This window comes from Ranitomeya imitator, chromosome 3 (assembly GCF_032444005.1).
Source record: "Ranitomeya imitator isolate aRanImi1 chromosome 3, aRanImi1.pri, whole genome shotgun sequence".
In the NCBI taxonomy this organism is placed as follows: Eukaryota; Metazoa; Chordata; class Amphibia; order Anura; family Dendrobatidae; genus Ranitomeya; species Ranitomeya imitator.
The window spans coordinates 160935707-160950702 of NC_091284.1; the positions used below are offsets into that span (position 1 = coordinate 160935707).

The window sequence follows — 14996 nt, forward strand, 5'->3', positions numbered from 1 at the left end:
CAACTCGGGATAATCCCTTGTCACAAAATGATGGACCTATACATCATCCCTGAGTTCAACTCCTGTGAATGGGCTCTGGAGCAGAGTTCCTTGCTTATGTGATATATACAGCGTTCATAGCGGACCTGTGATCACTGCCGTTAACCATTTAGCTCAGAATATCAATCTCTGAGTGGTTGTCGGTGTATGCAAACATCAGTCATTGTCCCACATAATACGATCTAAAAAGAAAAGTAATACAATAAATGGTTTCATTTATCACTTGGATTTGCATTTGGAAAAGTAGCACTGGATCTTCTAACTATTCACTAAGAGTATGTGCTCATGGTCAGGAATCGGCAGTGCTTTGAACGCAGCTCATGTCCACTGCATCCAAAGCGCTGCCGGCTTCTGAACGCAGGTGAATCCACATGTGTTCATTGAACTGTGCAAAATCACCGCATCCAATACATTGTATGGGTGACATTTATCATGTGGAGACTCACGTCTCCGCAAAATAAATTGACATGCTGTGGTCTGGAAAGACGCGGCGCATGTCTGTCTTTGCACACATAGTGGGCATGCTGAGTCATTTCAGAGAAAAGTATGAACCATTGTGGTAAATGTCGTGAGGAAGAAAAAATCAAAATGCAAAAATTGTGGTGTTTTTTGGTCACCAAACCCACTAATAGTGTTAGTCAATACTACAGCTCATCCCCCAAAAACAACCACTGGTATAAAATAAAAAAGGGGAGGGAAAATGCAAACATAAAAATCAAAATTTGCTGTGGAAACCGGGGCACTAAACTAATTAAAGAAGATACATCTACTATATAATTGTCTAAGGGTCACTTCCGTCTGTCTGTCTGTCCTTCTGTCATGGTTATTCATTCGCTGATTGGTCTCGGCAGCTGCCTGTCATAGCTGCCGTGACCAATCAGCGACGGCCACAGTCCGGAAAAAATTGGCCGCTCCTTCCTCCCCGCAGTGACAGTCAGTGCCCGGTGTCCGCATAGTCCTCTCTGGTCAGCGCTCACACAGGGTTAATGGCAGCGTTGACCGCAGTGTAATGCACTCAGTTAATGCTGCTATTAACCCTGTGTGACCACCTTTTTACTAATAATGCTGCCTATGCAGCATGAATAGTAAAAATATCTAATGTTAAAAATAATAAAAAAAAAAAAAATAGTTACATACTCACCCCTCCGGTGGCCCCCCAGATCAGGAACCGGCCTTTTCCGCTCCGCGCGATGCCCCGGTGATCGCTGCATGCATTGCGGTCTCGCAAGATGACGTACGGTCTCGCGAGACCGCTACGTCATCATCGCGCGAGACCGCAATGCAATCTTCAGACCGGACCGTGCGCCAAGCATCGGGAACCAGCCGCTTCGATCCGGAGGCTCCAGGAGGTGAGTATGTAACTATTTTTTATTTTAATTCTTTTTTTTGAACAGGGATATGGTGCATACTACGTGACTGTGCTGTATACTAAATGACTGGGCAATATACTACGTGGCTCTGTGCTGTATACTACGTGGCTCTGTGCTGTATACTACGTGGCTCTGTGCTGTATACTATGTGGCTCTGTGCTGTATACTACGTGGCTCTGTGCTGTATACTACGTGACTGGGCAATATACTACGTGGCTCTGTGCTGTATGCTACGTGGCTCTGTGCTGTATACTACGTGGCTCTGTGCTGTATACTACGTGGCTCTCTGCGTAGCTGGGCAATATACTATGTGACTGGGCAATATACTACGTGAACTACGTGGCTGGGCAATATACTACGTGGCTGGGCAATATACTACGTGGCTGGGCAATATACTATGTGACTGGGCAATATACTACGTGGCTGGGCAATATACTACGTGACTGGGCAAAATACTACATGGCTGGGTAATAAACTACGTGGCTGGGCAATATACTACGTGGCTGGGCAATTTACTACGTGGACATACATATTCTAGAATACCCTATTCGTTAGAATTGGGCCACCATCTAGTATATATAGAATTCTTGAAAATTTCCAGTTCAAAATCTTTTATTTTCTTCTTTTTAGGAAAAATTGTCAATGAGTTGAACAAGAATAAACTGCACGCAAATACATTAATATATTTTACTTCTGATAATGGAGCACATCTGGAGGAAGTCTCCTCTTCTGGTGAAATTCATGGAGGATACAATGGAATCTTCAAAGGTAATACAGTCCAGAGAAAATACTGCAGTTGTCAAATATATTATAGAAACGCTATTACAATGCATTAAGTATCTAAAACTACTGTTAATTGGTTGTGTAATCAAAAGCTAAACCTTTGAATGGGTAGTAATATACAGCTTTATTTACCACTGTTGGAAATGTATGTTGAATGTTTTTTAGCCTAATTTTTCTTTTTTGCTTTTTAAATTCATAGAACATGAAGAGATTGTCCAATACTCAGACAACTTTTCAATTATCATACTCCCCCATGTAAATTAAAAGCAGTGTATGCTGAGCTCTGCTTCTGTCACCATTCCAGGGAAGTTGGCACAGGGTCTCCTGTGGCTCACATAACACTGTTATGTCACATGAGCCCTGCAGCCAATCAGTGGCCACTCAGACTGAGCTGACATTTAGGGGCAAGTCAGAACTGCTGATGCTCTCACTTATTTATAAAATCCTGCGGAATATATTGGCGCTATATGAATAAAATTATTATTCTTATTATTACTTCCTCTGGATGGCAGTTCTCTCCTAAGGAAGTATAAGTTAAGCGGTCCAATAGCACTCACTGATTGGCTGTAGGGCTCACGTGACATAGTTATGGCCCTTCAGCCCCGGAAGAGCCAGCACTTACATCGCTGAAAGGCATCAGCACTGGAAATGAGTACAGTCTGTTTTTAGTCCCTTTAATTAATCCCTTTAACCCCTTCACCCCAAAGCCTTTTTCACATTCCTGACCAGGCCATTTTTTACAATTTGTGTCACTTAATAAAGTCATAACTCTGGAACACTTCAATAGATCCCACTGATTGAGAATTTTTCATATTGTACTTCATGATTGTTAGGGTTTGGCGGAATGCACCAAATATATATTTATAGAGTAATAGGTGCGTTCGCAACCCGGTGCCACTGTGCAGAAGTAAAACCCGCTGCTAGTAACTGACGGTACTATATGACGGTTTAAGTGAACTCTGTTACTTCACAGAGTCACTTAAGACAAGAGAACACTGTGCCCTTTTAACCTCACAGAGGAACACAGCTACCAAATAGAGCGAACAGTGGTCATGCAGTCAGATTAGCACACGCAAAACTCCTCACCAGATGTGTCAGTATTCTCGGGGCTTATTTCAGCCGGGCACTGAATCCACTCACACAAAACTCCTCACCGGAGGTGCCGGTAATCTAGGGGCTTATTTCAGCCGAACCCTGAAACCACATACATATGACCACACTGGCGCAGAACACATAACTTAGTTGATACTAGCGCATGGTCGTGCAGCCATGCAAACCTTTTATAACTGCAGCAACTACAGGACCTTTCTAGAGGTCTAATGGGAGCTACTACAGTTCCTGAGCCACTTCAGGACCTTCTTAGAGGACCAATGGAAGCTGCTGTAGTACCTGAGCATGTGACCCTCGACCTCCAATGAGAGGACTTACCCTGGGCATGCTCAGAAGGGGAAAAGCAGGACTTAGTCCCAGAGACGTCTGCTCACCACTGACCAGTACTGGCTACAATGGCTGAGCCTGGAAAGGCAGCAGTAACCATCCGCACCGTATCAGGCTGAGCCAGACGCTGGGACCGACTTCTCTGCTGAGAAGGCTCCACTGCGGCTGGAGAAGAATGGGAGACCGCAGTGGAGATGGTTTGAGATCCCCCTGTGCAGAGGCGGGAACTCGACCTCTAACAATGATAGTGGTAAAATTTATTTGATATGACTTGCGTTTATTTGTGAAAAAAATGAAAATTTTGCAATTTTCAAACTTTTAAATTTTATGCCATTTAATTAGAGTAATGTCACACAAAATACTTAATAAATAACATTTCCCACATGTCTACTTTACATCAGCACAATTTTTCAAATATAGTTTTTTTTTGTTAGGAAGTGATAAGGGTTAAAATTTGACCAGCGATTTCTAATTTTTACAACAAAGTTTGCAAAACCATTTTTTAGGGACCACCTCATATTTGAAGTGATTTTGAGGGGCTTATGTGACAGAAAATATCCAAAAGTGACTCCATTTTAAAACCTGTAACCCTAAAGGTGCTCAAAACCACATTCAAGAAGCTTATGAACCCTTCAGGTGCTTCACAGGAATTAATAGAATGTGGAAGGAAAAAATAAACATTTAACTTTCTTTCTACATTTTTTTCCTTTAGACCTATTTTTTTTTTACTTTTGCAAGGGTAACAGGAGAAAATAGACCAAACAAATTGTTGTGCAATTTCTCCTTAGCATGCTGATAAGCTATATGTGTTGGAACACCACTGGAAAGGAAGGAGAGCCATTTCACTTTTTGAATGTAAATTTGTATAATTAGCAGACACCATGTCATGTTTGGAGAGTCCCTGATGTGCCTAAACAATGAAAAAACCCACAGGTAACACCATTTTGTAAACTAGACCCCTTAGGGAACCTATCTAGATTTGTATTGAGCACCTTTAACCCACAGGTGCTTCACAAAAGTTTATAGCGTAGAGCCTTGGAAGTAAAAAAAAAATCACATTTTTCCAAAATAAATCTAGTTTAGCTCCAAATTTTGCATTTTCATAAGGGTAACAAGAAAAATTGCTCCATACAATTTGTTGTGCAATTTCTTTTGAGTGTGCTGATACCCCAAATGTGGGGGAATACTACTGTTTGGGTGCACAGTAGGGCTTGGAAGAGGAGTGCCATATGACTTTTTGAATGTAAAATTTGCTGCAATAAATAGTGGATGCCTTGTCGCGTGTGGAGAGCCCCTGATGTGCCTAAACAGTGAAACCCCCTACAAAAGACACTAAGTTGGAAGCTAGACCACTTTGGGATCTTATCTAGATATGTATTGAGCACTTGAACCCCCAGATGCTTTGCAGAAGTTTGTAACGTTAAGCTGTGAATATAAAGAAGTCTCATTTTTCCCCCAAAAATCTATTTTAGCTCCAAATTTTGTATTTTCACAAGAGTAACAGGAGAAAATGAACCACAAAATTGGTTGTCCAATTTCTTCTGAGTTCACCTATACCCCATATGTAGTCGAAAACTATTTTTGAGGCACAGTGCAAAACTCAGAAGGGATGTAGCGCCATATTACAGTGCTGCACTTGTTTGAGGGTGCCATGTTACATTGGCAGAGCCCCTGAGATGCCAGAACAGCAGAACCCCCATTAAGTTACCCCATTTTGCAAACTAAACCTTTCAATGAATTAATGAAGTGATTATATTGACACCACAGGTGTGTCACAGTCTTTTATACCATTGGGCAGTGAAGAAAAAGTAATTAACATTTTTGCCACCAAGATTGTGTGTTAGCCCCAAGTTTTACATTTTCATACTGGGAAATGGGTAAAAAATTACATCAAATTTTGTCCCACAATTTCTGCTGAATGTAGAAGTACCCCATATGTGGTGGTACAGTACTGCCTAGCCATATGGAGATACTCGGAGGGACAGAGTGCTATTTACCTCCTGCAGATTTTCCTAGAATAGCTTGCAGATTCCATGTAAAGAGCTCCTAAGTGCTAGAAAAACAGAATCCCCCCCTCAAGTGACCCCATTTTGGAAATTAAAACCCATTGGGAATTTATCTACAGATGTAGTGACAATTTTGACTCCATGGGTGTTTTCCAGAAAAAAAGCAGTAGTGGATGTTGCTGAGTGAAAATTGCAAACTGCTGTTGTGGTGATCAGTACGCTGCAGTGACTAGTAAGTTGCAGTCACCAGTAGAGTTGAGCGACCTTGACCTTTTTAGAGTCGAGCCGGGTTTCGCGAAACCCGACTATCTCAAAAGTCGGGTCGAGTGAAATCGGCCGATTATGACGTAAAGTCGGGATCGACCGAAACACGAAACCCAATGCAAGTCAATGGGGCAGCATAGTCGGCAGTGAGTGGGGGCCAGGAAAACACCTAGAGTGCCCATTTTAATGTCAAAACCATCCATTCTTCTTAATGAAGCTTGTCAAGCGTAATTTACCTTATAATAATTGGAAGGCATTTGAAATTGGGGGTCATTTGGCTAAAGTTGTGGTGGGTAGGGCTGGTTCAAGTAATTAGTGGGCCCAGGAAATCTGGACCACGTCACGGCAGTGGAGCAGGGAGAGGTAAGTATTTCAACTTTGCAAGTGCTGTGAACCTGAGCAAGCAGGGGGGGCCCACTCGTTGGCATTGGCACTGGCACAGGGCCCCTCAAAGTACAGCGGTGTGTTTGCACGGCGGGGGCGCCTCCCACCGGCAGCAACACTTTTGCGTACTATGAGAGGCCCTGTGCCAGTGACGTCGCCAACTAGTATTCCTCCCCCCACCTGATGAAGGAACCTGCACTTTCATCTGCACCTTCCTCTTTGTCCCCGTGTAAGGTGGTATGGTATGCGGGAAGAGCAACCTGACTTTCAGCAGGGTCACAATGTTGTTGTGTAGCGTGCACGGGGAATGTTGCGTTATGGGTCAATGTACCAGCAGACTCATCTATCACTGGCTGGGCAATGGGCAGGATGAGGAGGAAACACAGATATAGGCCCAAAGAATAAAGTGGGCTAAATGCAGTTCAAAATTGGTAACACAGGAATAACCAGGGGGCATTGCAGTGGAGGACAACTGGAATGAGAGGCTGACACAGAGAGTAGGCCCAAATCAGTAAGTAGTCGAAATGCATTTCAAAATTGGCAACCGTAGTAAACAGGCGGCACAGCTTTGTTCAGTGGAGGAGAACAGCAAGGAGTGGCAGACACCGATAGTAGGCCCCAACCCAACTAGTAGGCCAAATGCAGTCTAACATTAACAACTACTTAACGAGCACCTGAAAACGGAATTTCAGGACAGGAAACCAGGAGAACAGCAAGGAGCGGCAGACACTGTTAGTAGGCCCCAAACCAACTAGTACGCCAAATGCAGTTGTTCCATTTAACCACAATTTAACGAGAGCCTGAAGATAGAAGCTCAGGAAAGGCAACCTGGAGAACACCTTGGAGTGGAACACACCATCTCTCTCCACCCCATACCCATTTTGTAGGCCTAATGCAGTGTAGTTTTCTACAACTACTAAACGAGAGTCGGAAGACCGAAGCAATGGCAAGGAAACCTGGGGAACACCTTGGAGTGTAACACACCATCTCTCTCCACCCGATAACCATTTTGTAGGCCTAATGCAGTGTAGTTTTCTACAACTACTAAACGAGAGTCGGAAGACCGAAGCAATGGCAAGGAAACCTGGGGAACACCTTGGAGTGTAACACACCATCTCTCTCCACCCGATACCCATTTTGTAGGCCTAATGCAGTGTAGTTTTCTACAACTACTAAACGAGAGTCTGAAGACCGAAGCAATGGCAAGGAAACCTGGGGAACACCTTGGAGTGTAACACACCATCTCTCTCCACCCGATACCCATTTTGTAGGCCTAATGCAGTGTAGTTTTGTACAACTACTAAACGAGAGTCTGAAGACCGAAGCAATGGCAAGGAAACCTGGGGAACACCTTGGAGTGTAACACACCATCTCTCTCCACCCGATACCATTTTGTAGGCCTAATGCAGTGTAGTTTTGTACATCTACTAAACGAGAGTCTGAAGACCGAAGCAATGGCAAGGAAACCTGGGGAACACCTTGGAGTGTAACACACCATCTCTCTCCACCCCATAACCAATTTGTAGGCCTAATGCAGCCTACTTTCCGACAACTACTAAACGAGAGCATGAAGATCGAAGCTCAGGAAAGGCAACCTGGGGAACACCTTGGAGTGTAACACACCCTCTCTCTACACCACGGAAGGGCTGATTCTTAGGAAGGAAGGCTGTCGGAAAGAAGCAGGGCGCGTCCGAGGGTGATTATATTCTTATTAGGTATATACTCACCCTCGGACGCGCCCTGCTTCTTTATTTGTAATGAATGTTTATTTGCAATGTGGTTTTGACTTACTCTATTTTTTTGGTAAATAATGATTTTATTATTTTCATTGTTTTGCATCTTCTTGGCAATAATATAAAGAAGACGCGACAGGACAACACTCGGTGGATGCCATATCTGTGTTTTAAATTGAAAAAAACTTTCAGTTAACTACTTGCAGGAGAAAGTTATTGTAGCTGGTGGCCATTTTTAGTACTGTACCAGATTTTTGTTGTATGTGTTTGTTTTTAATGTTAAAATGTCTGCATTTGATATCTCTCCAGTATTTTCTTTTTTATAAGCAAAATACTTATTTTTATATTTTCTGATGTTGGTTCAAGGGGTAGACGGGCAGCAGTAGACAGGTCAGTGGAGGCCTAGTGGAAGGAGGGACCGCAGACAGGCTTCGAAGGCCTAACATAATAAATTGGGCTGGCTGTAGGCAATTTAAAATTGGTTTCAGGGGAACACGGGCAGCAGTGGCCTGGTCAGTGTAGTAGTAGTGGAAAGAACGGGCCGCAGACAGGCTTCGAAGGCCTAACATAACAAAAATTGGGCTGTAGGCAATTTAAAATTGGTTCCAGGGGAACACGGGCAGCAGTAGACAGGTCAGTGGAGGCCTAGCGGAAGGAGGGACCGCAGACAGGCTTCGAAGCCCTAACATAATAAATTGGGCTTGCTGTCGGCAATTTTAAATTGGTTCCAGGGGAACACGGGCGGCAGTAGCCAGGTCAGTGTAGTAGTAGTGGAAAGAACGGGCCGCAGACAGGCTTCGAAGGCCTAACATAACAAAAATTGGGCTGTAGGCAATTTAAAATTGGTTCCAGGGGAACACGGGCAGCAGTAGACAGGTCAGTGGAGGCCTATTGGAAGGAGGGACCGCAGACAGGCTTCGAAGCCCTAACATAATAAATTGGGCTGGCTGTAGGCAATTTAAAATTGGTTCCAGGGGAACACGGGCAGCAGTAGACAGGTCAGTGGAGGCCTAGTGGAAGGAGGGACCGCAGACAGGCTTCGAAGCCCTAACATAATAAATTGGGCTGGCTGTAGGCAATTTAAAATTGGTTCCAGGGGAACACGGGCAGCAGTGGCCTGGTCAGTGTAGTAGTAGTGGAAAGAACGGGCCGCAGACAGGCTTCGAAGGCCTAACATAACAAAAATTGGGCTGTAGGCAATTTAAAATTGGTTCCAGGGGAACACGGGCAGCAGTAGACAGGTCAGTGGAGGCCTAGTGGAAGGAGTGACCGCAGACAGGCTTCGAAGGCCTAACATAAGAAAAATGTCAATACAATGGTATTGACAGTGCCAGGCATTGAAGGATGTCAGCGCATAGACTAAACATTGGTGGAGCTGTGAGAGAAAATTTTGCAAGTGGTAGAGCACTGTTTGAGCTGGGGGGGGGGACTGTCTTGTGGCCGGCGGTACAGGCCCAGGGCCCCTCATATTACAACGGTGTGTCTGACGTTGGGTGCGCACCACCAGCACCAGACACTTTATTGTACTATGAGGGACCTAGTGGCAGTGCCGTCGACCAAAAGCGGGCACACCCACCTCCTCAGACAAACAGTACTCTCACGGGTGCTGGCGCCAAGTGGCGATACCACGGCCCCGTGTGGGGACTTTGGCCATTTAGGGAGGTGTTAACATGTCGGATGCTGGACAATCAGGTGCTGCAAATTACGAGATTGGAAAAGTCGTTCAGAATAGTCCACAGGCAAGACCTTTACATAGGAAAGCTAGGTGTCAGCCGTGCAAGGTGGGGCAAAAGATTTCGAAATCCAGTTGTGGTTCATTTTAATGAAGGTTAGATCATCTACATTTTGGGTAGCCAGACGAGCCCTTTTTTCTGTTAGTATTGAACCTGCAGCACTGAATACTCTTTCTGATAGGACACTAGCTGCCGGGCAAGCAAGCTCCTGCAATGCATATTCTGCCAATTCTGGCCAGGTGTCTAATTTTGATGCCCAGTAATCAAATGGGAATGACGGTTGAGGGAGAACGTCGATAAGGGATGAAAAATAGTTAGTAACCATACTGGACAAATGTTGTCTCCTGTCACTTTGAATTGATGCTGCAGTACCTGTCCTGTCTGCGGTCATAGCAAAATCACTCCACAACCTGGTCAGAAAACCCCTCTGGCCAATGCCACTTCTGATTTCTGCCCCTCTAACACCTCTGGTCTGCTGGCCCCTGCAGCTCGTGTTAGAACGATCACGGGCGCTGTGTGCAGGGAATGCCAGAAGCAAACGGTCAACAAGAGTTGATTGTTTGGTTGCTAATATTAGTTCCAAGTTATCATGTGGCATTATATTTTGCAATTTGCCTTTATAGCGAGGATCAAGGAGGCAGGCCAACCAGTAATCGTCATCGTTCATCATTTTTGTTATGCGTGTGTCCCTTTTGAGGATACGTAAGGCATAATCCGCCATGTGGCCCAAAGTTCCAGTTCTCAAATCTGTGGTTGTGCTTGGTTGAGGGGCAGTTTCAGGCAAATCCACGTCACTTGTGTCCCTCCAAAAACCAGAACCCGGCCTTGCCGCGCCAACAATTTCCAGTGGCCCCGGAAAAGCTTCCTCATTAAAAATATAATCATCCCCATCATCCTCCTCGTCCTCCTCCTCCTGTTCGCCCGCTACCTCGTCCTGTACACTGCCCTGGCCAGACAATGGCTGACTGTCATCAAGGCTTTCCTCTTCCTCAGCTGCAGACGCCTGATCCTTTATGTGCGTCAAATTTTGCATCAACAGACGCATTAGGGGGATGCTCATGCTTATTATGGCGTTGTCTGCACTAACCAGCCGTGTGCATTCCTCAAAACACTGAAGGACTTGACACATGTCTTGAATCTTCGACCACTGCACACCTGACAACTCCATGTCTGCCATCCTACTGCCTGCCCGTGTATGTGTATCCTCCCACAAAAACATAACAGCCCGCCTCTGTTCACACAGTCTCTGAAGCTTGTGCAGTGTTGAGTTCCACCTTGTTGCAACGTCTATGATTAGGCGATGCTGGGGAAGGTTCAAAGAACGCTGATAGGTCTGCATACGGCTGGAGTGTACGGGCGAACGGCGGATATGTGAGCAAAGTCCACGCACTTTGAGGAGCAGGTCGGATAACCCCGGATAACTTTTCAGGAAGCACTGCACCACCAGGTTTAAGGTGTGAGCCAGGCAAGGAATGTGTTTCAGTTGGGAAAGGGAGATGGCAGCCATGAAATTCCTTCCGTTATCACTCACTACCTTGCCTGCCTCAAGATCTACAGTGCCCAGCCACAACTGCGTTTCTTTCTGCAAGAACTCGGGCAGAACTTCAGCGGTGTGTCTGTTGTCGCCCAAACACTTCATAGCCAATACAGCCTGCTGACGTTTGCCAGTAGCTGCCCCATAATGGGAGACCTGGTGTGCAACAGTGGCAGCTGCGGATGGAGTGGTTGTGCGACTGCGGTCTGTGGACGAGGTCTCGCTTCTGCAGGAGGACGAAGAGGAGGAGGAGGGGGTGCGAACAGCTACAGCCAACTGTTTCCTAGACCGTGGGCAAGGCAGAACTGTCCCAAACTTGCTGTCCCCTGTGGACCCTGCATCCACCACATTTACCCAGTGTGCCGTGATGGACACGTAACGTCCCTGGCCATGCCTACTGTTCCATGCATCTGTTGTCAGGTGCACCTTTGTGCTCACAGATTGCCTGAGTGCATGGACGATGCGCTCTTTAACATGCTGGTGGAGGGCTGGGATGGCTTTTCTGGAAAAAAAGTGTCGACTGGGTAGCTCGTAGCGTGGTACAGCGTAGTCCATCAGGGCTTTGAAAGCTTCGCTTTCAACTAACCGGTAGGGCATCATCTCTAACGAGATTAGTCTAGCTATGTGTGCGTTCAAACCCTGTGTACGCGGATGCGAGGCTAAGTACTTCCTTTTTCTAACCATAGTCTCATGTAGGGTGAGCTGGACTGGAGAGCTGGAGATCGTGAAACTAGCGGGGGTGCCGGTGGACATGGCAGACTGAGAGACGGTGGGAGATGGTATTGTTGCCGCCGGTGCCCTAGATGCAGTGTTTCCTACTATGAAACTGGTGATTCCCTGACCCTGACTGCTTTGGCCTGGCAAAGAAACCTGCACAGATACTGCAGGTGGTGCAGAAAATGGTGGCCCTACACTGCCGGAAGGGATGTTGCGTTGATGACTAGCTTCATTGGCCGAGGGTGCTACAACCTTAAGGGACGTTTGGTAGTTAGTCCAAGCTTGCAAATGCATGGTGGTTAAATGTCTATGCATGCAACTTGTATTGAGACTTTTCAGATTCTGCCCTCTGCTTAAGGTAGTTGAACATTTTTGACAGATGACTTTGCGCTGATCAATTGGATGTTGTTTAAAAAAATGCCAGACTGCACTCTTTCTAGCATCGGATACCTTTTCAGGCATTGCAGACTGAGCTTTAACCGGATGGCCACGCTGTCCTCCAACAGGTTTTGACTTTGCCATGCGTTTTGGGCAAGATACGGGCCCGGCAGATGGAACCTGTTGCGATGTTGATGCCTGCTGCGGCCCCTCCTCCTCCGCTTCAGAACTGCTGCCGCCTGCACCCTGTTCCCCCAATGGCTGCCAATCGGGGTCAAGAACTGGGTCATCTATTACCTCTTCTTGTAGCTCGTGTGCAACTTCGTCTGTGTCACCGTGTCGGTCGGTGGTATAGCGTTCGTGATGGGGCACCCTGCGAGGGCAAAGTTGTGGTCTGAGTCAAAGGACCAGCATAGTAGTCTGGCTGTGGCTGTGCATCAGTGCACTCCATATCAGATTCAACTTGTAATGGGCATGGACTGTTAACTGCTTCACTTTCTAAGCCAGGGACGGTATGTGTAAAGAGCTCCATGGAGTAACCCGTTGTGTCGCCTGCTGCATTCTTCTCTGTTGTTGTTTTTGCTGAAGAGGACAAGGAAGCGACTTGTCCCTGACCGTGAACATCCACTAACGACGCGCTGCTTTTACTTTTACCAGTTTCACGAGAGGAGGCAAAAGAGCTAGAGGCTGAGTCAGCAAGATAAGCCAAAACTTGCTCTTGCTGCTCCGGCTTTAAAAGCGGTTTTCCTACTCCCAGAAAAGGGAGCGTTCGAGGCCTTGTGTAGCCAGACGACGAACCTGGCTCCACAGCTCCAGACTTAGGTGCAATATTTTTTTTCCCACGACCACCTGATGCTCCACCACTACCACTACCCTCATTACCAGCTGACAATGAACGCCCCCGGCCACGACCTCTTCCACCAGACTTCCTCATTGTTTTAAAAACATTACCAAACTAACGGTATTTGTTGCTGTCACACAACATACACGGTGAGCTATAACTTCAGTATGATTTAGCTACCCCTTTACAGGTGGGTGAGACCACAACGAAAATCAGGCACAATGTTACACACTCTGTTGTTGGTGGCAACAAATGAGAGAGATGCCACACACGCAGGACTGTCACTGAAGCGCAAATGTAAATATTAATCTCCCACTGATTTGTTTTTGTTTTTTTAAAAGGGAGACTTTAGAAAAAAAAAAATAATAAAAAAAAATGATTTTTTAAGGAAGAATTTATAAACCAAATAAAATGAAATGATTGTTTCAGGGAGAATTTAGAAAACAAATAAAAAAAAAATAGGCTTTCTATGGCCCACTGAGTGAGAGAGGACGCACACAGGAGTCAGGAGTGGCACACAAGCCCAGAGGCCAATATTTATCTCCCACTGATTGATTTAGTGATTTTTTCAGGTAGATTTTGGAACCCAAGTCAAGCAAAAAAATAAATAGGCTTTCTATGGCCCACAATTGGAGAGAGAGAGAGAGATGGCACACCCAGAAGTCAAGACTGGCACACAAGCAGAAAGGGCAATATTAATCTCCCACTGATTTGATTTTTTTTTTTTTTTCAGGGAGACTTTAGAAAAAAAAAATACAAAAAAATGAATTTTTCAGGAATAATTTAGAAACCAAATAAAATGAAATGATTGTTTCAGGGAGAATTTAGAAAACAAATAAAAAAAAAATAGGCTTTCTATGGCCCACTGAGTGAGAGAGGACGCACACAGGAGTCAGGAGTGGCACACAAGCCCAGAGGCCAATATTTATCTCCCACTGATTGATTTAGTGATTTTTTCAGGTAGATTTTGGAACCCAAATCAAGCAAAAAAATAAATAGGCTTTCTATGGCCCACAATTGGAGAGAGAGAGAGAGATGGCACACCCAGGAGTCAAGACTGGCACACAAGCAGAAAGGGCAATATTAATCTCCCACTGATTTGATTTTTTTTTTTTTTCAGGGAGACTTTAGAAAAAAAAATACAAAAAAATGAATTTTTCAGAAAGAATTTAGAAACCAAATAAAATGAAATGATTGTTTCAGGGAGAATTTAGAAAACAAATAAAAAAAAAATAGGCTTTCTATGGCCCACTGAGTGAGAGAGGACGCACACAGGAGTCAGGAGTGGCACACAAGCCCAGAGGCCAATATTTATCTCCCACTGATTGATTTAGTGATATTTTCAGGTAGATTTTGGAACCCAAATCAAGCAAAAAAATTAATAGGCTTTCTATGGCCCACAATTGGAGAGAGAGAGATGGCACACCCAGGAGTCAAGACTGGCACACAAGCAGAAAGGGCAATATTAATCTCCCACTGATTTGATTTTTTTTTTTTTTTCAGGGAGACTTTAGAAAAAAAAATACAAAAAAAATGATTTAGAAGATGTAGTGATTTTTTCAGGTAGATTTTAGAACCCAAATCAAGCAAAAAAATAAATAGGCTTTCTATGGCCCACTGAGTGAGAGATGACACAGACAGGGATGGCACTCTAGCAGAAATGCCAATCTTAATCTCCCACAAAAAAAAAAAAAAAAAAAGGAACTGTCCTTCAATTACTATCTCCCTGCAGTAATCTCAGCCAGGTATGGCAGGCAGCAATAAGGAGTGGACTGAT

At 45.0% G+C, this 14996-nt stretch overlaps 1 protein-coding gene across 3 annotated transcripts in view; it reads left to right on the plus strand.

The window, feature by feature from the left end:
• Positions 1-14996, plus strand: part of STS (steroid sulfatase) — a 514463-nt gene that overhangs the window by 273073 nt on the left and 226394 nt on the right. For all 3 annotated transcript variants that reach the window (XM_069761574.1, XM_069761575.1, XM_069761576.1), the window contains one exon: positions 2040-2177. In XM_069761574.1, the coding sequence (XP_069617675.1) occupies positions 2040-2177 (138 nt within the window). The remainder of the gene's footprint in view (positions 1-2039; positions 2178-14996) is intronic.